The 26,838-nt window shown below is 38.5% G+C and overlaps 2 protein-coding genes across 4 annotated transcripts in view; both read left to right on the top strand.

The window, feature by feature from the left end:
• col11a1b (collagen, type XI, alpha 1b) overlaps nt 1–8,099 on the top strand; it is an 80,906-nt gene extending 72,807 nt beyond the window's left edge. For both annotated transcript variants that reach the window (XM_082512110.1, XM_082512109.1), the window contains 12 exons: nt 1,703–1,810; nt 1,936–1,989; nt 2,262–2,315; nt 2,889–2,996; nt 3,256–3,309; nt 3,397–3,432; nt 3,519–3,572; nt 3,951–4,206; nt 4,349–4,461; nt 4,716–4,784; nt 5,165–5,398; nt 6,527–8,099. In XM_082512110.1, coding sequence (XP_082368236.1) covers nt 1,703–1,810; nt 1,936–1,989; nt 2,262–2,315; nt 2,889–2,996; nt 3,256–3,309; nt 3,397–3,432; nt 3,519–3,572; nt 3,951–4,206; nt 4,349–4,461; nt 4,716–4,784; nt 5,165–5,398; nt 6,527–6,673 — 1,287 coding nt within the window. In that variant the 3' untranslated portion in view covers nt 6,674–8,099. The remainder of the gene's footprint in view (nt 1–1,702; nt 1,811–1,935; nt 1,990–2,261; nt 2,316–2,888; nt 2,997–3,255; nt 3,310–3,396; nt 3,433–3,518; nt 3,573–3,950; nt 4,207–4,348; nt 4,462–4,715; nt 4,785–5,164; nt 5,399–6,526) is intronic.
• Nucleotides 8,100–14,409: 6,310 nt separating this feature from the next.
• On the top strand, nt 14,410–24,751 carry LOC309694323 (noelin-3). Of its 2 annotated transcripts, none has more exons than XM_082514326.1 (6): nt 14,410–14,899; nt 17,561–17,704; nt 19,018–19,173; nt 20,051–20,270; nt 21,212–21,318; nt 22,595–24,751. In XM_082514326.1, the coding sequence occupies exons 1-6, from the start codon at nt 14,831–14,833 to the stop codon at nt 23,270–23,272; spliced, it is 1,374 nt and encodes a 457-aa protein (XP_082370452.1). In that variant the 5' UTR covers nt 14,410–14,830; the 3' UTR covers nt 23,273–24,751. The 2 variants fall into 2 exon arrangements, with proteins under 2 accessions (XP_082370452.1, XP_082370453.1); XM_082514327.1 differs by lacking the exon at nt 14,410–14,899 and adding an exon at nt 17,226–17,317.
• The last annotated feature ends 2,087 nt before the right edge of the window (nt 24,752–26,838 follow it).

Below are 26,838 nucleotides of genomic sequence, written 5' to 3'. Positions count from 1 at the left end.
CACGCACACACTCACAGACGGACATATGGACAAAGTGCACATTCTATCCACACTGAGGTAAAGGATTACACTTGATTTGACGGAGACAAGCCAAAGCCTGCGTGGTGATCCTTGAGTGTCAAATCCAGGCCTAATTAGTTGTCAGAACAATCTAATCCGCTCCGCCTATCATCCTAGTCAATATGACATCTCTGGAACTTCAATACATAAAAACCTGTCGTTCCTGCTCAGAGACAGCAGATGTGACCTGGTAACATTTGGTCTGTTTTGACGTCGCAAATCCTCAAATCCCTCCACTCTAAGCTTTTGCAGCAGAGAACATTCAGAATATCGAAATGTATGACTTTGAGATACAGGATTAGTTTAATTATCAAGTTGGACAGAGGTCATATAGTGTTGGTACCACAGGATTTTGCCTGTTAGAGCAGGGCGATATGACCAAAAATATTTATCACAATATACTTTTGAAAAGTTGCGATAACGATATAACTGACGATATAATTGACACTAGACAAAATACTTTACAACTTCTCAACTTTATTAGTGCAAAAAAACAAAACATCAATGTATTTTCACTTTAACAAGCAGCTTTTTTAAGTGCATTAAAGTTATATAAAAAATTAACAGTGCAAATGCAAATTCCTTGTTGACAGTTTAACGAAAAGGCATTTCCAGTGGAAATTGGCCGACATATCCTCAGCATAACCATGTATAAAATCCACAAAACTTAAAAAGAGGTTATACACACAATACGGTAATATTATGTTGAAGCACAGTACGTATCACTCCGCGAGGCGCCTGCCTACGATAGCCGTAATGCTCCGACAATCCATCAAGCGGTGTGGCTTCGTAGCTTAGCAAAGACATACTGAAACATTTGACAGATTTTCAAGCGCCGTGTACCACATAAAATCGTTTCGAGGTCAGTAAACACAACCAGAATTCATACATAAGGCACATGGGATTATAAGGGGCACTGTCGATTTTCAGAAAAATCAAAGGATTGATTTTAAGTGTGCCGTATTTTCCAAAAAACACGGTAATAACGACGACCTGCTAGCATGCTCTACCAAAAATAGTGCTTTGTTGTGTATCTGACGGATGAAAGCTAAACCAGTTCCACACCACTGAAGTTGCAGCATTTTTACAAACCAATTCTGGTTCATCCGTTTCATTCAACGATCCACTTTCGCTCTTCTCATTCTGCGTCGCCGCCATGTGCGTATGTAAACAAAGGCACTGCGCATGCGTGTTTTACCCATATTCTATCGCGATATTTCATTTTCCTATCGTTGCCCAACATTACACCGGTATTACCGTGAACGGTATGATATAGCCTATTGCCTGTATTGCAAAGCAAAGGTCCCTGCAAAGTTTTGACAATTGCCAGAATAAATATGTGGGTTCTTGTTTTGTTTGGATCTGCTACCCATGGCTGTATATAAGTGTGCATAATATCCAAAGACCATCTGTTTTATACATTTGATGAGAAAGTTAAATACAGTTAACATGGATTTGTTTGTTTTCTTTTTCTTTCTTTTTTTTGCCTACAGAATCAGAATCAGAATCAGAATACTTTATTGATCCCTGGGGGAAATTATTTTTTGTTACAGTGCTCCAGAAGTTTGCTTTTCAAACGGTACACTACTCGTGAATGACTTATGAAGATGATGATAAGGACTGATGTTACTTTGTTTTACAGGGAGAAGCTGGAGCAGAAGGACCTGTTGGGAAAACTGGACCTGTGGGACCCCAAGGTCCCCCTGGAAAGTCTGGTGCTGAGGGTCTTCGTGGAATCCCTGGCCCTGTTGTGAGTGGATCTTTGATAATCACATTTTCTGCACCATTATACATTTTATAAGCAAGTATTACTGGCAAATCTCCTAATAATTGTTTTATTTAATTATAAAAAATACTATTTTTTCTTATTTTCAGGGTGAGCAAGGACTCTCTGGTGCTTCCGGTCAAGATGGCCCTCCTGGTCCTATTGTAAGACATTTCCTTGCACCGCCCCCATATAATACTTTAATATCTGGAATATGAACTGCTTTCTAGTCATAATATTTATAAATCAGCCATTTTCAACAGGATTGTTATGACACAATAAAGTTTTTGGTGTGATCGTTAGTTTTGTAGCTCTGCAAAGAAGATACTGAATAGTAAACACAAATGCAGAGACCAGTGTCGGCTGTCATTGTAAGACAGTGTGAATTCATTTCACACTGACAGTTAGACTTGACAACCTGATTCTCTCTCCACAGGGACCACCTGGACTTCCTGGTATGAAAGGTGACTCTGGATACAAGGGAGAGAAGGCAAGACATTATTACGATGCTAATCTCAAATTGCTTTATTTTATATTTCTTGTGTCTGCTTATGCACCTTATCTGAAGCTCCCGAAGTAAGCAAATATCTCGGCCTGTCTCTTTGTTCACACTCCCAGTGAGAAGAAGAAAGGCTCTGATTTGTGAGGAGTCTTTCACACAGTGATTTAATGCAGTGAATGAATATGTATAAGCCCAATAATATCATCTTCGTAATGGTCATTGGTTTAATGCCAGCATGCAGTAGTCAGAAGCAGATGGTCATAACATTGCTCACCAGCAGGTGCTGAGACAGACCACCATTGTTAAATATGATGACTGCAATAAACACACTAATTATTTATATGCAGAAATAAGACAGCGTTAAGGCCATCTTGCCAGTCATTGTGAACAAACTCACATATGAATTAGCATATTTACTTTTCTTGTTGGTCGTAAATGTACAAACATTAAAATATTGCCGATATGAAAATGATGTAACATAATTAGTAAAAATATCTTCTTTTTGAATTGATTTCGTGCCCCTTTAATATATTTTGATTTGGCTTCTTCTTCTGGCTCTAGGGTCACCCAGGTCTAATTGGTCTAATTGGACCTCCTGGTGAACCTGGAGAGAAGGGAGACAGAGGTCTTCCTGGACCCCAGGGAACTGCAGGTGGCAAGGGAGAGTCTGTAAGTATCCCATAGAGTCATTATATTAGCTTATACAGTAAATGTGAAGCCTGTTAAGTTACACTGAACATCAGTTTGTTTGTGTTCTAATAATTATTCTTGTACTGCCACTTTGTTGCAAATAATCAATAATGAAAATGGGTTATCTGTCACTGCCTTTACTGCAAGACATTTTGAGTTGAATAGATACGACTTCATATCTTATTTTACACATCTATTCACTGCATGTTGATTGACATCATTTATTTTAAATTTTCAGGGCATTAATGGTCAATCGGGTCCTCTTGGCCCTCCTGGTCCTCCTGGAATTTCTGTAAGTTACAAATCTTGCCGAACAAACATGTTTTCCATCTTTGATTCAGTGTTGTTCACCTGTTAATATTGCCTTAATTCCCTTCAGGGCCCTCAAGGACAAAAGGGCGCAAAAGGATCAACTGTAAGTTGTAATCTTTCTTCTGCATTGTTTTTAAAAGAAGAGGCTTCCTTTAAATAAAATAAATCAATGATGACTTTTGTTTTCAGGGTTCAACTGGTCAGAAGGGAGACCCTGGATTGATTGGGCCACCCGGACCACCTGTGAGTTTATTGTCATTAAATTATACATTGTACATAATGCTCATTAACATTACATTACATTAACAATAAAGACTGTTACTAAACAGTTTTTCACAAACTAAAATTAGTGAGTTGCTGGTTTAGTAAATTATGGGGATTAATCAGCAAATATTTTTCTAGTCTATTAATTACTGTGGTAATTTCTAAATAAAACATGATGGCATGGTTCCGGCTCCTTAATTGTAATTATTATTGTGAATGAAGTACTTTGGTTTTGAACAGTTGCCCACAGGTCATTTCTTCACCTTGTGATTTGTGAACTTTTTAGACTTTTGTACTGTTAGACAGAAAAGTGTAGTTTACAAAAATTCCACTTGACCTTTAACCTCTGTGCTGCAGGGTCCACCTGCTGATGTCATCCAGCCCCTGCCTATCCAGCAGTCTTCCCGAAAGACCAGAAGGCAAGCTGAGATGCAGGAAGATGAGCCACTGGCAGACTACGGCGTTGATGGCGTGGAGGGAATGGAGGATGTTTTTGGATCTCTCAACAACCTCAAACAGGACATTGAGCGCATGAAGTTCCCAATGGGCACCCAAGATAACCCAGCCAGGACCTGCAATGACCTGCATCTTAGCCAGCCTGATTTCCCAGATGGTAAAATTGAGATTTTAACATTTAGTTATATATTATAAGTGACTTATAGTAGAAAAAAATGTGTATTTCTACATAGTTAAGCAGTCTTTTTCAAGCTGTTCATCATACCACCTCCTTATGTATGTCCCTGTTTCTCTCTTAGGTGAATACTGGATTGATCCAAACCAGGGCTGTATAGGAGACACCATCAAAGTGTTCTGTAACTTCACAGCAGGTGGAGAAACCTGCATCTACCCAGACAAGAAATCCACAGGGGCAAGTGACATTGACACCTGATTATATACAGTTGAAGCCAACATATTATCCTTTTCTCGCAGTCAATCAACAATTGATCTGCTTTATTATAATAATAATAATCATAATATAATTACATAGCCCTGTTCAGTAGGGTATTGACAAAGATTAGTGCTATTTGCAGTTATATGTTAAATGTCTGTTTACAGCAGTGGCAATACTAGCACTTTACTAGTTTGGTAATTCATTTAATTAATGTGTGATATTTATTGCAGGCTAGAATATCTAACTGGCCTAAGGAGTCTCCAGGTTCATGGTTCAGTGAATTTAAGCGTGGCAAAATCGTGAGTCAACCCGCACAGCTCTTATTTTCTTTTCTATTACCTCCCAGTAGACATTCACATCCTTTTCAGATAAGTTTTTCAATTTTGCTCCTCTATCATATTGTCTTGCTAACAGTTACTCTTTCCCACCAACATCTCTCCTTTCTTCCCCTGTTATACATCTCCCTCTCATATGCTTTGCATTTTACCTTTCCTCAATTTCCTTTTGTTCCTCCACTTGTTTCCTGTTACTTCATTTTTTCATTCCTGTCTCATACTATTTTTCAGCTTCACTCACCTCACTCCATCTCTCATTACCATAATTATATTTCTTCTTTCCAACTTTTACCACATCCTTTCTCCCTCTCTCAGATTTTTTCATTCTCTCCATGTTTCCCCAGTTAAGCTACGTTGATGCAGCAGACAACGCCATCAACCCAGTGCAGATGACCTTCCTGAAGCTGCTAAGCTCCTCAGCTCGGCAGAACTTCACCTACATTTGCCATCAGTCTGTGGCCTGGCACGATATAGATGCTGACAGCTATGACAAGGCACTGCGCTTCCTGGGCTCCAACGACGAGGAAATGTCTTATGACAATAATCCCTTCATCAGGCCGCTGATGGACGGCTGCTCGGTAAACACTAATTTTCTAACTTTCAGTTTGTAATTAAACTTTTTTTCTAAATCCCATGAAATCCTATTAATCCTCACAAATATGTAGACTGCTGTAGAGAAATCTTAAGTAATTTTTATCCTGGGGAGAATAGAGTAAGAGTGAGATCAAGTGCAAGGTTAATAGACTCAATGAGGGCATTTAAAAGTAGATACATGCTATAACTGGATCAGTTAGCACTGATCTTTAACTAAAACGAGAGCCTGTTTCAAAATGGTGATCAGTTTAACTGGATCCAATGAATTAATTCTTAGTGAAACACATTTTGCTGTGTGTATAGGAGGTCTACGGAGTGTCAGAGGCTACAGCATACATTGATTAACAAATTTATTAGACCACTGTCACAGAAACAGAAAAACACAACTATTTTACAAATCTGTCAAAAACTAAAGATCAGAGAGTTCACAGCGTACCGTTTTTATAGCATAACTTTCAACCACCAAAACAGATTAATAAACTTTAACTCGGCATCTTGATCAAAACGTAAACATAAAAATTGATTTCTGTAATTACTGATATTGTTAATTTGGGACATAAACTTTACATTGGGTTAAATTTGGTAAGCACTGTATAAATATGTATTAGACTAAAAGGCAAATGTCACTTTAGGTTTCACTGGATGTAATCGATACTATAATTATAGAATTCAGTACGTGGGCACGAATTTTTGTAATATTACATGTAATGTGTTAGCTATTACAATTTAAACTATATTTTTTCCACTATTTTGGAGTTGCATTAATTTAATAAGGTTTTTATCAGGTAGCTTGAAGACTAGTTTGTTGATGTTGTTTTTTTTTTTTTTTTTTTTTTCGCAATGTTTGACTAATAAACTAATTAGCTATGAAATTATTATTTGTTGTTTGTTATTTAATCAGTCAGTTGTTTCAGGAGTATCGTGTGCCAAAACCATCTATATTTTAAATAATGTTATATTATTTAGTACCTTGCGCTAACATTCAATTCAATAAAACTTTATTGATCCTGAAGGTTGACCATGAAGGAAATTGGGTTAACATGGTTAGTTTACTTTACTTGAACCACCTTAACAAAATATCTGCCTCCCTGTGCGCCCTTTTGTGTTTGTAGGCGAAGCAGGGCTATTCAAAGACGGTGTTGGAGATCAACACTCCCCGCATCGACCAGTTGCCCATCATTGACGTCATGCTGAATGACTTTGGGAAATCCAACCAGAGGTTTGGCTTTGAGGTCGGACCTGTGTGTTTCCTTGGCTAGACACACCCCTGCTCCCCGCTGAAGGACAGGGTCAGAGGGTATATATTAACACCCACATGCTGAGATCTGACAACCTTCATCTTCTCTCCCCGCGAAGCGAAAGCCTGTCTTTTCTTTTGTTGCCAAGAAGATCCACTCCAACAAGGAGAAGAAGAGTCCCCCAGGCCCTGTCATGAAAGCGCTGACCAGGGGAAACTGCTCCTCGCCCTTGTAGGGCCAGAATCACATGACTTTAACTTACTAATGGGAATGACATCAGGAAAAGGACATTTGATGCCATGGTGGACGGTGGCACACTTACAGCAGCAGAGAGAGGCTCCACTCCCCCTAAGCCCAATCCTCCCTCGTCCTTCCCCTACAACCACGCCTCCCTCTCTCGATGCTCCCGGTGCTGCTCTGAATACAACCACAGATGTGCTTTTGTGCAGAATCACAAAACACTCAAGGTGCTACAAATTTTTTTTTGATTAAACTGTAATTATTATTATTATTATTTGTACAATACTGTTCCTTTATGAATCCACTCTAAAAACCTGCATGTGCCCCGCCTCTGAAATTTTCAATAAATATTTGGTAAACAGCATTAGAATAAAACCTATTTAATGTCTGTTAAGAACAAATCTGATGAGAATTATTTTTTATTTTATATTTGACAAGAGCAATTTGTAAGTATGACGTAATCTTTTTGTAAATAACACAACTTTCGGAACTTTTATGTGATTAAAAAGAAACTGGAACACCCAACACAAACACCATTTTTTATTTTTTTTGTTTATTAAAACTCAGTTTGGAAACCAAGCCATTAAAAACAATTAAACGGGAATATAAATATTACAAAAAATGGCTTATTCTTTAAGACAGAATTTATTCCGTTAGATGCCTCTGTTACAAATGTGGACACATTTGGCTCTTCAGCCTTGTTTATAATCAAGTTTGAATACTTGATTGTGGTTTCTAACTTTTACGAAGAAATAATTCCAAGAAAAGCCTTGTTCATGTTTTCTTTGTAACAATGGACAAAATGTTTTCATGTGCCTTGAATTGTTCATTTAAAAATATTAAAACTGGATTCTCAAAAATGTCTGTGTTGCTATTTGGGTGAAGAAATAAGTAGCGATCTTGTTGTGATTCTGCGCTGCCTTCTACATACTACCTTAACTTGGCCATTATAATTTAAGATTAGTGAGGATTAGTGGTTCCAAGAGTTTGGGTTCATGTGATTGATTCTGCCGAGCCCAGGCACTGTGATCTCTTCCAGCTTTTCTCTCTGACTCAGATTTGACTTTGATCAAGATCTGTTTGCCTCTCCACATCGTTAGCTTAAAGCTATGATAGCAAAGACTTCAGAACCGCTTTGAAACCTGTGTAATAGCAGTATGTTTACAACCTATGTACAACTGAAATAAATGTCTGGTGCTTTGCCAAATTCATGTTGCAATCATTTGGATCCACTTACAGATAAAACGTCATTTATAGAAAAATGAATTTATTAATTAATCCAACCAGTGTGTGTTGCTAAAATCCACGATTTTGCAGTGCATAAAATCGGAGATCTTGTCAACATTGAATGACAGTAGTTTCCTAACTGTACCACTGGCATCTATAGTAAATACTGAGGAAATGTTAAACACCAAAACGTTACAATACTTACCTAAAAAACAACATGCATTATCAAAAAATGGGAAAAAGAGAAAGCACATCTACGACCAAAGCTACATGTTTTGTCCAACAACATGCTGAGTCAAACCTTTAACCTCTTAAAACGGGCAGCAGATATGTTTTGAGAGTTTGATATTTCAGTTTCTCATTTTTACTGTAAAATAAAACGCTCACAGAGATCACAAGGCTGCAATTTACAGCACAACCCGCATAATGTAGACATAATAATAGCTGAGGACTGCGTGCTGCTAAAGTGTCTACAACAAATGCAAATTGGCGATAATTATCTTTTCTTCCCAGGGAGTTTGTCATTTTAGCAGTGGTGAGTATGAAAGAACAGATTACATTTATGATAATGAAGCACCTAAACCATTGAATACGTTTCACAAAACCAATGTGACAGACCAAATATGACTTCCTATCTCACAGAAAACAGGAACAACAACACAAATGTGGTATGTTGTGCAGCTTCCCAAGTGGAAGGGTTTGTTACTAAAAGCGGTGCAGGTTAAGGTTGTGAAGTTACAGCACAGTAAAGAGGCAAAAACAGAATGATCTCATTTGTGATTCCAATTGTTTTCATTGGGCTGTTTTTTATTATTATTATTATTATTCACTTTATGACAGACTTTGGCACAACACATGTCCCTATTTATTTAAACGGCGTCTAAATGTTGCTTCTGCTAAAGTATATGCAAGCCATGTCAGCCATTTTTCCCTCTAAAGTAATTGGACACACTGACAAAAGACATTTTTATTTTTAAGTGTGATTAAAATTCCTTTGTAGTCAGTGACAGCCTGAAGTCTGGGACTGATGAATATTGCCAAATGCTGAGTTTCTTCTTTTAAGAAGCTTTGCCAGGCCCTTACAGCAGCTGCCTTCAATTACTGCTTGTTTGTAGACATTTCTGCCTTCAACTTTATCTTCAGTAAGGAAAAAAAATATATACTCAACTGGGTTAGAGTCAGTGGGGTTTGCCATTTCATTTCTTTTCCTTGTCTTTCTTTTCCTCTTTGATTGCTTTCACTGTTTTCTGCCAGTTCCCATCTGTCCTGTACTGCAGCATTTGATTGAACAGAAAATATGCTATGAACTCCACCATGTATTGTTGACGTAGCTATTTCTAAAATTTCTCTCTGTAAAATCATTGGGGGGAGGGGGTCCGCCTAATCACAGCCTTCTTCCCTCGCATTGTCACCTTTCTGAACCTCATATTGAGAAGTCTAATGAACAGCTACCAAATGCAACAATTTAAATCAACTCAGAACCATTCGCCTCTGTAATTTTTCATGAAATAGTGAGGGAACCAGCTACACCTGGAACTGAAGCTACTTATCAGTCGTTTTTCCAATTACCTTTGAGCGTGTGAAAATGAAGGGACCTTGTAAAAAGTGGCAGTAATTTCTGCACTTCAGTCACGTCTTGACTGCTTCATTCCAAGTTCATTCTCAGAGACAAAAGTATGAAAAGAAGAAAGGTGAAAGGAGTTAGGGTTAGGAAAAAATACTTAGTTGATCAGCTCGTTGAGATTTTACTCTTTAATCAGTCATGTGGAGAATAAAGAATCTAAAATCCACTTATTTTTTCTTAGTACACAAACTTCTGTCCCACAATATTGTTTTCAAAGTATTGTTTTTAACCATACAGAAAAGCTACAACACTTTTTAGAGGCCTGTTTTCGTTCTGCTGTGTGAATCATCAAATCTGTTTACAGAGCTTTCTGTGTACTTCTCAAATCTGAATGGCAAGTGGAAGCGCATATGGTGATGAGTCATCACCAAGTTTGTTTTCCTGACAATTTCACTTAGCTAATCATTTCACATTTTTTAAAAAACAATATAGGGTCACCTATTTTCCATTTTTAAACATATTTTCCTGTGAACTTCAAATGTCCAGTCAGAAAACTGTAGGCTGTTGCTGGGGTATGTGGGCTACTTAATCCCCCTGCCAAAGCCAGCTAGTCACAGCCAATCTGTTAGGATACCTACAGTGTAACGGTCAACATGCTGAAAACGTTCTGTCCAAACTCCAGAGCTGCTGTGGCCCTACGGTCATATTTGAAGAGGGAGAATGATGGAAGTGAATAAAGGAAAGGGATGTGTTGTCTATTCTGAGGAAGTGTTAAATTTTCCACCCACTATTCTTGTACATCCTCTCAGCCCATTTAATCCTTTCCAGGGTCATGAACAGCTGGACCTTATCACAGCATGAATTAAGCCTGAGGACAAGAAAAATTCTGCTCTGTCTGAGGACTAACACAGTGAGACACGCAGTCACATTTGAGGCAATTGACAAGTCAGAATCTCTGATTCACCTTAATTGTCTGGTTTAAAAAGAGAGTGAACAGCTCCAACAGACACAGATGCAAAAAACAAAAGAGTACACTCTGAGCCACATCAACACACTTATTATTGTTGCTGGTATATTTACTAACACAGTATACAGCAGTGATGGTAACCTTAGTGTGCTTCAGTAATTCAATACAAGTAGTTTATTCTAGTGTATAGATTTAGTTTTCCCCAACACTTTCATTTCCTAAAATACTGAATGTTTAAATCCAGAATCACTTAAAATCACTTACTTTAATTAATGAGTTTGATACTATTTCAAGAAATCATCTAAGATCATCTATACATCTGAAACTACTCTAGCTAGAAGACAGCTGTCTAAGTATTAGGTTAGTTACAGGACGAGTTGATTTCTCTCCATTAAATGATTTAATGATACTGGTGATTTTCACATGTGGGACAATAAAATTATGATCTTATAAATACGACAATTTAGTGAAGTACTGTATTTAATTGATAAATATCACAAATAAACACTGAAGACAGCTATCAGTGACAGACAAGAGTAGCTACATATCATCCTGCTGCAACTCCTTACCAAAGATCCAACTGCTTTAGCAGAAAAACTAAGTTGTACTAAAAAAGATACTCTGTGTAAAAGTTTAGAAGGAAAAGGGAAAAACAAAAAATAACAAGTGTGGACTTCACTGAATAAAGGGAGATAAAGCTGACTTGCTTAAAGTAGCTCACTCTGTGTAATTTTCAGCTTTTTGGAGCAGGAACACTAGAAAAGCCTGTATCGACTGGTATCTCTTTTATAGCAAGATAATTGCTTGTTTTCTCTGTTGATATTTTCTTGAAAGGCAGAATTCCTAAAGAAAATAAATCTGCTGTGGTAATAGCATTAGCATTTTCAGTAGTCTATGGATTTCCCCCTCCTACTTCTGTATATACTCTGAGACAATTCTGAAAGTCTATTTGAAGTGAAAAAGATACCCTGGGCTCATCAAATGTCAAAAGCAATTTGAACTGAATTGAGCCACAAAGTAAGCAGCAGCCACTGTTAATGCTGGAGAGAAACTCATCAGAAATGCAGGTCAGGACTTACAAAACCCCTTTGTTCAAGTGTGCCAAGAAACTTCTGTCTATTTCTCCTGTCAGAGACACTTGAGTATTCCCTGTTCAAACAGTTTGACTAGGAAACACTCCAACAATACTGTGCTTCATTGCCCAACCCATCAACTCATTCCAACCTCCTGCTGACTGGTGATCTGAAAAGGGCCTGGAGACTCCCCTACTCCTCACATCTGCAGTTTATAGTGGCCGCTCTTACATCAGTATTTACTGGAGCACCCAGGAAAAAAAACTGTAAAGCCAATCACCGCATGCTTTTGTGAAACCAAAAGTGTGTCTCAACACTTCTAGCATAAGATAACTTGGTACTGGCATAAATTTGCATTTGAGACCTTGTGTCTCTTTCAAACTGTCTATATTCCTTAAAAAGGAGGAAACACCAGTTGGCATGCAAAACTTGAAGTCTTCTTAGAAGGTTGAAGGTGACTCCTGCTGTCAAGGACATGCGCTTGTTGCAGACTGTGAACGGCTTCTGGGGGAAGTCTTGAGCGGCATTCAAAGAACACAGAAGATATGGCACAAGTCAAATATTATCTGAGCGAAATGTTTTTAGTATACTAGATGCAAAATAATTGCTATTATCTGTCTGGACGTTTTCAAATTGAAGGTGGGCCTCCTGATGGTGGTGGGAGTGTTGAAAGAAATGCATGAGGCAAAGATACTGCATGAGGGAGAAGCTCGTGAGTTAAAGCTACTGTGTTCTTATCGTATGTTGATCATGAATTTGTCACTCTAACGTACATAGTCAGGCTGTTACAGTTGCAACACAACTGTAACATATAGCACTTTGAACATATGAAGTCATTTAATTAGTTTAAACATATACCAAAGCAATGGGGAACTGCTTAACACATGCACGCCAAGGAAAAGGTTGCTGGTACTCTCATTGGTCCTCTGATTGTCATGAAATTGATGAACCCATATAGTTGTGTAGCAGCCACAAACTAATTTCTTTAAATGCTGAAGAACATAGTACATGGTTTAGCAAATATGGAGAAAGAACAGGCAAGATGATAAATGATAAATGAAAGCAGCCTGAAGGCCTATAAAAGAAAATATAAACATAGCCTATTTAAGTCTAACTTCAAAACAGCAAATGTCTGAAGGTTTAAAGTTTAATAAACTTGACTTGACTTGACTTGACTTATTTACGCCAATGCGCTCTTCCACTTCTCAATTTAGGGGAATCAGCTTGAGCACAGAAGCCAAAGGAAAAAACACCCCAACTGTGTGAAGTAGTCATGCCTGTGAACTCTATTTGTGTGCATAAAGAATGCCCAAAGCATTATTTAATGGATTAATTGAAAAACAATGTGTCATGTGAAGGCATGTGAGAGACAAAGAGAGAGAGAGATGTCATGATAGTACTGTGTCAAAATATAGTACTGTGTCATAACATTACATATTTGAAGTTAATAGTATACACGCACACGCACACACATACATACATATATATATATTTCAAATCTGCATATTCACTATGAATCCACTGTTTGTTAATTTTATCTTGTGCTTTTATTTTATTGTTCTTATTCTGCCATTGTTTTACTAAGTGTTTTATCCTATTGTAAAGTGTCCTTGGGTGACTTGAAAGGTGCTCATAAATAAAATTTATTATTATTATTATTATTATTATTATTATTATTGTATAGTACCATATCACCCTATTAGAGCACTTCGCTCTCACACTGCAGGCCTACTTGTTGTTCCTAGAGTTTTTGTTCCTAGAGTTCCTAGAGTAGAATGGGAGGCAGAGCCTTCAGTTTTCAGGCCCCTCTTCTGTGGAACCAGCTTCCAGTTTGGATTCGAGAGACAGACACTATCTCTACTTTTAAGATTAAAACTTAAAACTCTCCTTTTTGCTAAAGCATATAGTTAGGACTGGACCAGGTGACCCTGAATCCTCCCTTAGTTGTGCTGCAATAGACTAGGCTGCCGGGGGATTCCCATGATGCATGGAGGTTTTCATTTCCAGTCACCTTTCTCTCTCACTATGTGTTAATAAACCCTTCTGCATTGAATCGTACCTGTTATTAATCTCTGTCTCTCTTCCACAGCATGTCTTTATCCTGTTTTCCTTCTCTCATCCAGCAGATGGCCCCGCCCCTTCCTGAGCCTGGTTCTGCCTGAGGTTTCTTCCTGTTAAAAGGGGTTTTTTCCTTCCCACTGATGCCAAAGTACTTGCTCATAGGGGGTCATATGATTGTTGGTTTTCCTCTGTATCTATTATTGTAGGATTTAGTGTACAATATAAAGCGCCTTGAGATGACTGTTGTTGTGATTTGGTTCTATATAAATAAAATTGAATAAAATTAAATTATAGTATATATATATATATATATATATATATATATATATATATATATATATATATATATATATATATATATATAGTGCTAGTTAATGGGCGTAAATGGGCTTCCATACAACGGCCTCAAATTGATGATCAAGTTGGGTAGTAAAACAATAGCTTTATTCTATATCGATCTGACGCTTAAAGCAGCTATCAGTGCTTTTTCAGATCTTGTTTGCTCCGTGATTTTTTTTTAGTAAACAGGGTCTAGCCTTCAGTATGTTTCTCTGCTGCTCTCATAGTACCGTCTGGCGCGCCTTCTCTCTGCAGTGACAAAAACGCAGCAGCAGCAGCAGCTCTGATCTCTGCCTTCTTATTTTCTGTTAAATACTGCCAGCTGCAACTTTTGTCACCTCACAGCTGCCGGTGGTTCCTTCTCACACACGAGCTCATTAAAAGTCAAGAGAGACGTTTGGATGATGTCATATCCGTGAACAAGGATCCCTTTGACCAAACCGCAGCTCGGCTTTTCGCAGCTTGCGTGCCCACAAACTTTTTTCCTCCTTGCAGTGACGAGGTTTCTCCCCGCTGTCCATATGGCATGCGTAACGGGGAGCAGTGGATGGATGTGCCCCCCTCTTCTACGGGAAGCCGTTGTTACCAGAGCGTAGTGGACGTGGTGGCCTGAGCACTCAAACAAAAACTTGCGTGATTTTTTTTTTCTTCTTCTTCTTGTGGGCGCGGAGGAGGTGGAGGAGGGAAACGTTGTAGCAGCCGACAGAATGTGGTCGCTGTCCGTGGTCCTGAATCCGCTGCTGTTTCTGCTGCTGTTCGGATACTGCCCTACGGTGGTGAGTTTCCAACACAACTGCCTCTCGTATTTCTACCAGGAACAGCACAATAAACTTGGGCATGAGCTTGTACTGTCATGTAATGCTGAGTTCAAGTGATTAGAGGTGTATTTAACGTGTTTACTGAAAACACAATAACATAAAGAAATTGTCAGTTTTCTGCCATAATTGCGTGTTTGGCTGGTTCTTTGCTATTGTTAGCATACACATACATACCATACACGCTCCAGCACTGGCAGGGGATTTACATTTACACACAGACCTAATGTGTGGACAAAATACAATTTTATTTTTAAAAACAAAAGATATTCCAAGTGGTGGCAGAAGTAGAACCACCCTCATAGCACTTTGTTTATTGCTTACATTAACAATAGAGTATTGATATCGATCCTGGAATATTGCCAGGCTTATAACTCACTTTTAAGGGAGAGTTCCGTCTTTGTTGAAAAAAATGGTGCTGTGTCTAAACTCATATTTTGCTGGTGGCGTTTTTCTGTAACAATCACACTTAATCTAAATGTATTCATCAAATGGTCATGCAGTCATTTAAGGACATAGTCGGGTTTGGGAGTATTGTAACAAATTAGGAGGAGCAGCTTGCAGACCAGCAAGCCAGTTGGACAAGAACAATGGTCGATTAGGTTCATCCCACCCATGCAGAGTACAGTCCCCTTGCCAATGTCTTGATTGCAAAGCAGTGCCCTCACATAACACCTTGCCACGATTGAGAGTGGTGTACAGAAATAATGATGCTTTAAAAAAAACAGGAAATTTTGTTGCACAGGAAATACTCAAAATTACCTTCTTATCAGTAATAATGAAAAAGAAAAGTCTAAATGCCCCAAACAAAAGTGGAAGCAGCTGTCTGAATTATTTAATGAAAGAAAAAATTCTTTGTGCAGAGTTCCTCATAAAAAAAAGCCTAATTGGAGAGTGCATCTGGCTTGGCTGAGCAACAGAATCATTTTAATATGAGGAAATGTGAGAGTGAGAAGAGTGGAAAGGATGTGCATCACTCAAGAGATAGGAGGAAGACCATTTTAACAGATTAGTCAAACTAGCTTCTTTTCAGGGGCCTTTCAAAGCAAAATAAGGAGACGAAGAGCTGAGGGTGTTTTTTTTCTGACTCTTTTATCCCATTCAGCTATGATATACAGAGAGAGAGACAGTCATGGTTAACTATGCTATTTGGAATCTCTAATAATTTTCAGGCTGTGGCAATGTATCTCACATGAACTCAAGATATTCCATTGCACTTGTTTCATGTTCCTACTGATGCTTTTCACTGTGGTTTTGTTTTTTCATGAAATGCACACTGACCATACCAGGAAGAAGAAAATATTGTGGGTTATGAGATCATATCAGGGCCAACGTAGCATCAGAACACAGGCACAATTCACAGGGTTTAATTCCTAAATCACAAACTTTACAAATAACCAGTAGCAAATGTTAAAGGGAAACATTATTAAAAAATGTTAAAGGGAAAGATTTTGCTGATGAGTGAGGATGCAAATTTTACAAACAGAAATTGTGATGGAATGTAAACTGCAAAGGGAGATAATAGACCGCCTTATCGATTATTTCTTAAACAGCATGACTTTGCATGGTAGTAACAGATTACAGACTGACAAAAAGCGGCCTCTCTGTAGGTGAAAATGATGAGTCAAAGTCTGAGCTTTCTCCTTAGTGTGACGTTTTCGCCTGCTCAGAGGGGACATGATCTTTCATGGATGATTCAAAATGCTCTTTAAACTGCTTAGGATGACAGGCAGGGATGGGAAAAGGAATGGATGCCTGCACTTTAAAAACAGGGCACTTCACCTTTTAGCCATACACTTCAGAGTCTGGTGGAGTTCACATGTTTCACATGTTGTTCTCCATCCAGCTGTAGTTTTTGAATGTAAAAACAAAATCCAAAAACAATCGGCCGTCTGCCAAAGAGGCAGAAAAATTTCCTTTTCACAATCGAGGGTTGCCAGTATTTGGCTGCCAGTCCTGTGTTAATTTCCCATGCAGAGAATAAACAGCAAATATGGATCCCTTGTTTGTGTCTGATAACTATCAACTTTTCCTGCACTTCAGAAGAGTTTGATCAAAGTTTGGAGTAAAAGCTACTTTTTTTTTACTGTGCACACTCCAACTTTAGTTGACGGTTTTAAATTTCTGCTTCGGCTTATGATGCATAACATTATGTTCTTTGAGCCTTATATGCCAGCACCGTGGAACATATTGACTGTAATAAAGAGCAGGATGAGCTCCCACAAATCAGGTTTATCTGTGTCGTTCAGCAGGACTTTCAGTTAGAGCACTGGAAGGCCTAGTAAGGAGAAACGGAGGAATTTCAGCTCTCGGGTTATTCATCAAGGCCAGGAAACACTATTTATTGTTGAAGAGGAAATTCGCTGGAGACCATACACAGTGAGCAGAGGAATATCTTACAGCAAAAGCACTTTGTTCTTTCAAAGCAGCGACTTTTTCTAAGTCAGTGGAATTGGTTGGTGTTGCAGCTTTGGGGCAGAAGGCAGAAGAATGGATGACCTATAATAAACAAAATTACAAAACATAACAGCTGTGTGCTGCGATGTCAGAGTCATGACATCAACTGCACGTCTGTAGAAATGTGTGCTGTGTATTTATGGCTGCATGTGTCTCTCTGTGCAGACCATCAGGCCAAAGGAAGGGTGGCAGGTGTACAGCTCGGCTCAGGATGCAGATGGGCGTTGCATCTGCACAGTGGTGGCTCCTGAACAGAATCTCTGCTCCAGAGATGCCAAAGGCAGGCAGCTCCGCCAGCTCTTGGAGAAGGTGCATTCAACACAGACACACACGCTTCTGTATAAGTGACAATGCACGCACATGCTCATTCTTCACCGTATGTGTTTGCTTTAACAAAAGAGCACACTTGAATTCAAAGACATATGGCATCAATTTAAATTATTATTCATGCTTCTTTGCTGCCCTAATCCTTTGAGAGATTGCACCAGCCAGGTCCATAACCCTGTTTTCCACTTCTGCATATATAGCATGGATGACATCAGTTGAATGACTACTTGGGAAGATGAGAGCACATTCCATCCCACCTTAATAGAACTCGAGCATCCCTTTATTGTGTATCAAATCAATCAAGGATATTTTTAAGGTTTCAGATTTTAGAAGGCTTTAAGTATTTGACCAGGATTGTTATCTGTAAAAAAAAAAGTAAAATTAAATTGTTATCACTTATTTTTTCCTTTACATCTGCTACCATAGACATTTTTTGTAAAAGTGTGGATTTGGTCTTGATTACCTGAAATGATTTTTGGAACACGACAGCCATCATTGTGAATTGAAGTGGAAATCTCGAATGTAATTCCAAATGTTATTTTTGCCCCATGCCTGTCACGATTTAAATGCATTATCTACAAGCGAAAAAATAGCACAGCCCTAGAATCACTTTCCTCAATGACTATGTCACATGAGAAAACATGGCTGTAGCCTACATTTTAATGTTGTATGCCAAAGGGTGTTCTCTGTCATTCACTGGGCCCTCTGACACTAATGTACTAAGCTGCCTCAGGCCATCAGTGAGGCCATTTCAGGATTCCTCTACCAGAGCCAGACAAGTATGCAGAACACAACACACAAGCCCCGCGCCGCTTTACCGGGGTTGTGCACCAGTACTGTTGGTTCATTATAAGTTGAGTTAAAGAGAAGAAAGAAGGGAAGCTATCTCTTCCTCCTTCACATTCCCCATAAATGTAGCTTTTGTTCAACCACAAAGACACACTGTAAGGTTTCTACATTAAGTGTTTGCTCCTAATATGTCATTAAAATTCATCAGATTCAGTAGTTTGTCTATGACATTTGAAAAACACTTGAATTAAATCTGTCAAAATGGAACCTAAATTTAAAACTGATGAAAAACTGCTATGTGATAGTACTGTGCCTCTGAAAAAAATATCATCTGAAGCTCTACTCAGCTGAATTGTTAAAAGACAATCACTTTGGAGGTCAAAATGTTGATTTGTTCTTTGGGAAGTTAGAGCATGGCATCCTACCGAAAGGCTGAACATGGGGGACATTTTAATCTTGTGGTGGACGGAAAAATCAATGCAGCGCTGTTTCATTCTTTTCAAAAGGTGCAGAACATGTCACAGTCAATCGAGGTGCTGAACCTGCGGACGCAGAGGGACTTTCAGTATATCATGAGAATGGAGAGCCAGATCAAAGGACTGCGGTCAAAGTTCCGGCAGATCGAAGCGGATAGGAAGACGCTCGTCAACAAAAACTTTCAGGTATATTTTTGTTTGATGTTTAACTTTGTGAGAAACATCACAGGGAAGCCTGGGAAGGGACCTCTTCCAAGAATACCTGAGTTGCATCTGAATTAATCAACTTTCATTCCTGATAAGATCAATACAGGTCCACCACTGACCAGCCAAGGGCAACCCTATCATAAAAGCAAGACTAAATCTGAAGGCGGCTCCCAGGATGGATACAGAAAGATAACAAATATCTTAACGGCAGCATTATAAATAAACATTTATCCATTTATTTGGCATGTAAAACCGCTCTTTTTGGAGCCTTGATTGAGAAAAACAGTTGGAATGAGCAGAACTGTGGTGAGTTAATGTCTTCCTTGCCACCACTATAATTCAAAACTTTGCACCCACCTGTTGTTAATACATACCAGGATACATACCATACTAGGATTTTGTTTCCATAAAGATAAAGATTCTGGAGAAACTGATTGTAAAGAGTACTAAATCTGTCTTCACAGTGACAGGATTTCCATTAAATTATTAGTAGTAGCAATATCCATTAGTGGAATTTGTTTGGTTCCGGCTAGAGCGTGTCCCTGCTTCTATATTTGTTTAAGTTCCCTCACAACAGAAAGTTTGATATGGGCAAACATTCTTGTAAATATTAGATTTGTATTCCTCATTGTTGTGATTTTTTTTAAATTATTATTATGCTGTTTTTCCTGGACTCAACAATAAGAAGTGAATCTGCATTTTGTGTAAAACAAAACAGTAAGTATTGATACAAAACAATAAGAAAAAAACAATAAGAAGATGGTATTGCTGTACTTATGTGCTGAAAAACTGAGAGATTTGTTGAGACTAGTATTTCTAAAGTCCAAATACCTGTTCTGTTACTTATCTGTTGCAGGAGCTAAAGGGAAAGATGGAATCCTTGCAGCCGCTGATTCCAGTCCTGGAGCAGTACAAGACAGATGCCAAGCTCATCTCACAGTTCAAAGAGGAGATCAGAAACCTGTCTGGTGTGTTGATGGGCATTCAGGAGGAGATGGGGGCCTATGACTATGAGGAGTTGCAACAAAGGGTCCTAAACCTGGAAAATAGGCTTCGGAACTGTATGAGTAAACTCAGTAAGTCCAGCGATGGGGATAAAAAAAAGGCATTCGTGCGCAGTGAGATCGGATTATACAGTGGCAAAGGGATCATGGGCACGTTTCTTGCAGCTACTAGGAGGCTGGCATTTTAGATCCAAAGCAGTGGACAGACAAGAACTGCTACTGGGGGCTAACAAACCCCAAAGTGAAAGAACATTCTCCCAAGCTAAAGATGAATGTGAAGCTTTGTACTCTGATTTTAAGTGAAAAAATTCAACTCAGGCTCACTTAAAGTGATGATTGATCATTTTAACTTATAAATTCCTTCTTGTGTCTTGTTTGCCATTCGCACTTATAGAAAATTTGTGGTTACATTGCTCCACCCATTGAGGTTTGATTCATCTAATAAGATCAGTTCTGCCCCCAGAGCAGCTTTGCCTTTGATAAAGGTTTGAATAACTAAAGCTCCAATTTGCCAACTGCCAGGTTATCAACAGTGATGGCTCCTGTCAAAGTGTCAACATAAATAGCTAACAGGGGAATGCTAATAGGACGTGGCTGGAAATCTGTTGGAGCCGGAGATGATTGCTTAAGCATTCATTGTGCGTGAGCTTTGATTGATTGGGTAAAATAGCACTTCAATACTTAACAGGAAACTTCAAAGCTTGTGTGCAAGTGATAGCCTACTGTCATTTGGCACCATTAAAGCCTGGCAAGATCATTTAAGTGTAATCCAAGTACTCTGAGCATTAAAACATATGGGTAAGTGTTCTCCCAGATTAGACACATTATAAGTTGTTGTTCTGTGGCACATTTCTTCTTATTCAGTCTACTTTATATCTTTAATAGCTGACAAAAGTACAGCTGTGTCCAGATGCTGCACACAAGCTGTCCAGAACCCACTTAGCAGTCCAGCACTTGGAGATAAATTCCAGTCATATAACATATGTGACCACAGCTGTATGGTGTGTTTTCAGCATGTGGCAAGCTTATGAAGATTACTGGACCACTGACGGTGAAAACTTCGGGCACCAGATTCGGAGCTTGGATGACCGACCCACAGGCGTCTCCCAAAAACAACAGGGTGAGTTTATATGCATCTCTTTGGGTTGTAAGTCTTTGAAACAACACTGAGCAGTTTAATAATTTATATGTGGCGGCTTCCCTCCTTTTGTTCAAAGGGGAGAGATGTTGAAATACAGCATCGCACCTACTAAAAGCTTTCTGCACACTTGACTGCTGAGTTCAGACATTAAACTTAATGTTGCTTGTGCTCCTGCTTGATATACAGTAGCTGAAGCTGTTTATATGGTTGCTTTTCATCCAGCAGAAGTGGAAAATGTTGCACTTTGTTCACTACTGCTGTTCAAGACTGCAGAGACTGTCATGACTAGACACATTAATTGCTAATCTTACACATTAAAAGACAGAAATATTCAAAACAAAAGTACACAAAAAACTACATGTCAGTGTTTTACCCCTGACACTAAAAGATTAGAGTTACTGAGAAAAGGGGAGGACAGACTTTTGGAATTCCCATACTTAACAATCAGTGTTTGTCTCAAAATGCATTTTGTGTGTCCTTGTCAAATGTGTTGAAGTGTAAAAACTTAGCAAAGTCAGTTTTGAACATACGAAAAACTGCAGAGGTGGACAGTTTCCCGTAGTGTAAATGCATGCAAAATAAAATAAAATGTCATTTCATTCATCCATAACATCGCAAACCAGCTTTTTAGTATCACTAAAAAAAAGTGAAGCAAAAAAATTTCTTTTAGAAGTATACTTTTCATACTGAAAAAAGATTAAAAAGTAAAAGTGCTGCAAGGCTCTTACAAATATCCTAAACAGGTGTAGGGCGATATGGCTCAAAAAAATAAAGAAAATTTGTATGTAAGTAAAAATATTTTTAAGAAGTCAGCAAGGACAAGCTATATATATCGACTCAAAAGTCTTCATCATTTTTCTAGCTAGCTGCCTTCTTCTTTGCCTTTTTCTGACGCTTGTCATGCATTTTCCTATTTAGCATATCTATTAAGACAACAGCATGAAGCACTTTGAACTGCTACAGATACAGACTGGCCTATTCAACAAAGCACTGCTCATGTGACTAGATTACAAAATTTTCATTGGGTGCTTGCAGTCACACTTCCTTGGTTCTGGTTTGACCTTATTAGTGTATCATCGACCATCTGGCTAATAAAAAATTACTGGCCATGGCTGCTTTCTATCTTTCCTTTCATAGAGTTCATGTGTTCTGTGATTTCTTTATTTTGCTAAAAAATTTATTTCTATCACAATTTTAAATACAAACCACTGACCAATTACAATTCATTATCATCTCTATGTTTTTTTCCCCCCAGGTGTGGTACATGGACAGCTACACCAACAACAAGATAGTAAAAGAGTTTAAGTCCATCACTGATTTTGTCGCAGGAGTTGAATCCAGAACCTACAATCTGCCTTTCAAATGGGCTGGAACAAACCACGTAGTATACAACGGCTCTTTGTACTACAACAAAATGCAGAGCAACATCATCGTGAGGTACAGCTTTGAGACAGGTCGCGTGGTCACGCAGAGGGCTTTGGAGTCGGCAGGCTTCCACAATGTGTACCCCTACACCTGGGGAGGCTTCTCAGACATCGACCTGATGGCAGACGAGCTGGGACTGTGGGCCGTGTATGCAACCAACCAAAATGCTGGCAACATTGTTATCAGCCAGCTGAATCCAGACACGCTCCAGATCATCAACACATGGAACACAGAATATTCAAAGAGGAATGCCGGAGAGTCTTTTATGATCTGCGGGACTCTATACATTACTAATTCCCACCTGACCGGAGCCAAGGTGTACTATGCCTACTCCACTAAAACCTCCACTTATGAGTATACAGACATACCCTTTCATAACCAGTATTTCCACATGTCTATGTTGGACTACAATGCCAGGGACCGTGCTCTCTACGGCTGGAACAATGGCCACCAGGTCCTGTTTAACGTTACACTTTTCCACATCATTAAAACTGAGGATGACTCTTAGAGGCGGGGAGCGTACTGTACGCATAAAAGATTAAAATATGGAAATTTAAAGGTTGTGCCTGAATGTCAAAATAAATGTTATTTATTTATTAAATTATTAAATTCTCCTAATAAGCTTTGCCTTTTTTCTTGCATTTATTTACTGACATGAAGCTGTTTACCTGTTTTTTCAGAGTTAATTGAGTAAGATATTGTCTAATTGAAAATGTCACACTGCCTATAAAATAAATGACAGCACAAAATGAACCAATTCAGTGCATTATGAAGCATCCTGAAAACATTTTGGATTTAATAATGGCACTTGAAACTCTGAAACACTTAACAATGAACTTAAAGTAATTTCTCATGCCCTTTTCACTCTGAAATGAAAGCTTTTCCAAAATGAAGTCTTCATATTTATAATGGTTTTCTCCGTTCAGTATTACATTTATTCAGGCCCTCTAATTTATTCATTTTTGAGTTCTGTGTTCGTTAATTGTTCGTTTTGTTTCCATTCTTTCTTTGCCATTTATTCATCATGATCTGCTAATTTATTCCTGCTTTTCACTGCCTGCATTTCGCTTTCAGTTGGTCTTTGTACTTTTACTTTAAAACTTTTGCACTTGACTTTGTTCAAGACAACGAGAAATGTGGTGAACCATAATGCACCTGTACAGTTAATGTTGGCTTTTTTTTTTTGCTAATACTGGCTTTTTTGTGTCTATGAAAATCCTCAGACATTCAGGTCTTATGACATCTACATCGTACTAAGTCAAAGTACTTAACGCAACCCAAAGTCTAGTTGCCTTTAACTTAGTACTCTGAGACAGCAGCTTTTTTGTAACTTCAGCAACAGTTTGTATGCCTTATTCAGTGCAGTATATTCTGTGAGCCCGATGGTAACAGCTCTCATGCATGAATGCTTGTTGTCGTAAAAGCATTCTTACTGTAACTGTTTGTGTATTTTGCATTTGCAAAACGCTCCATTCTCCTCTCTGACTATGTTAATGGTAAATAGTAAATGGCCTGTATTTGTATAGCGCTTTACTAGTCCCTGGTAAAGAACCATTTATACAGAAGTAGAAAACTTTAACAAGGATTCATGTGTGTAAATAAGAAGTTATACATAACCCAAATAAAGTATTGTTTTCATTAAGTCATAGTTCTGTGCATTTCCTTTTCTGCTGTAAGGGTTTGATTGTTTCTTCTTTATTCCCTGCACCACTGTACTCATTTAAAATCACTGTATTCTTGATAAGAGCTTTGTAACTTTACTGTTACTTGAATACTTCATAAGCAACAGGGCAACATGTTTGAGCTGTAAATATCACTTTGTACTTGGTGACAACAGCTTGCAAAAGCTTCACGGTCTGAATTGTATCCGGACTTTAGTGGTTCTATAAACTGAAAAACTCCCATTTTTCATGAGTGACATCCATGTGTTGTATACTATGTTATGTTAGACCTTTGTGCAATACTATATGTCTGATCACTTTAGCTGTCAACAAAATCATAGTATGGTATGTCTGTGTCTATAAAGAATATAGTTTAATGTTCACAGTGGACTTTCTTGGGAGTTATTAAAGAAGAAATAAAACTAAATAAATACAAATATCTGTGGCTTTTCAGAGCTATTTTCATCTTCAAAAAGATATTGAGATTTATTTATTTATTTATTTATTTTAATGAGCATTTGCTGTGTTTTTTTAACTAAGAAGATTCAAACAAGGAAAGTACAGACAGCTGACAAGCAGAGAATATGCATAACACTTGATTTTTGCTCCTCCCCATTTGCTTTCAGCAACAGTCATGCAGGTCATCAGAGAACTGGCTGCACCTGAGAGGGGTGAGAGGCTAAGTGTACAAAGCCTGCTTTTTCAGCTCCTCTGTCAGTTAGCTGCAGCTTCCCCTTGCTTGTGGTTTGTTTTTTGTTTTGTTTTTGCATCCTGTTGAAGATTCAGATAAGAGAAAAAACACAGTAAAGGTTTGTGGATGTAAGAAGAGGATGGTAGGGATAGGATGAGATGTAGGAAAATGATCTGCTGTGAGGCCTCCTAGGGGGAGAAAAAGAAGAAAAAGCAGAAGAATGCTTACCATCTTATATAACATGCATTACTGCTAGCCAACACTTTCACACCTCACTACATGTTTGTGTTAAATATACAGACAGGCAATCAAACTTTAAGTGTGAATGCTTCTTGTGGTTTTTTGTTTTTAGGGTGAACTAGTCTTAAGTGGATAAGTGTGCTGATTATGATAGAACCTGTTGTTTTCTCCCTAAAATGCTGAATTTTTTTTTTTACTGACATACCTTGCCAAACAGTGGGGCAGTATAGTGGTTAACACTGTTGCCTCAAAGCAAGACTTGAGTTTGCATGTTCTCCCTGTGTCTTCAACAACCCAAAAGACATGCAGTTAATCAGGTTAGGTTAACTGGTGTTTTTAAAGTACCCATAGGATGTGTACATGCACACAAATGGTTGTCTGTATCTCTGTGTTAATGCCTCTCACTCTATGGTAGTTGGGATAGGTTCCAGCCCCCCTGTGACCTTAAACTGGCTAAATGGAAGATAATGGATGGATGGATGGATGGATGGACATTGTGAGATTGCTTTGGTATTAATGCCTCATGCAGTTCATGATGTATATATGAAAAAGATAAAAGGACACATAATTAGCGCACACAAGTTATATGCAGTGACTTTTACAGAAAGCCAAGCAAGCCAAGCACTGGTTGCCTTGCTTGCCCTGATGGAACGTCGCTGGTGCAAAGTCATAAGACAGGAAAAACCCACCCACTGCTCATAAGACCATTAAACACAGGAACCCAGGCTCCACACTACAAGTTACATTTTAAATGGCCAACCTTTCAAGAATGGAGCAACCTCTTAGCTGACATGGATAAAGACTGAAAAGTTTGTAACTCGAGGACACAGTTTTTCAAGATTCCAGAAATTCATCTTGACCAGCCAAACCAATCAAGCTGGTGCACTACTGAGACAAGTGATTTCTTATCAGAATTAATTTGTTCCAAAATAAAGATAAGGAATGTAAGATGAAGAGATTAGTAAGATGGGAACCGGATAAATATTGGGTGGTAAACAATCTCAAATGGCATTTTGTAGAGGAAAGAAACAATAAATCAAGAATAGAAGATAATTATGAAGCAAACACAATCTTCATCAAATCTTGTAAGGTTAATGACGGGGGAAGTTCATTTCCACAAGTTTAAAGACGTTTCAAAGTAAATAATGGTTTTCACGCCACAATCTTGTTTTGATGTGCGTCATATCATACGAATAATGTAACACAAGTAAGAACACTGAAAAATCTTCTACCACATTACAGCAATTACACTCTTTTACAACTTCCCTTCACACCTCGTGTGCTGCTCTTTTCACTCATACAGCACGAACACGGGCTCATTAGGGATCCTTTATGCAGTCAGGAGATATGATGCTCTGTTTGTCTTCTGCTGCCAGGGTAACATCCCTACACTACATACACATAGCACACGCAATTACAGGACGCACAGTAGCATACACTGTGAGAATACTGACCACCCACAGCCTAGATTCTGAGTGCCAA

This window comes from Aulonocara stuartgranti, assembly GCF_965226115.1.
Source record: "Aulonocara stuartgranti genome assembly, chromosome: 18".
In the NCBI taxonomy this organism is placed as follows: domain Eukaryota; kingdom Metazoa; phylum Chordata; class Actinopteri; order Cichliformes; family Cichlidae; genus Aulonocara; species Aulonocara stuartgranti.
This window is presented reverse-complemented; position numbering and strand designations above follow the sequence as displayed.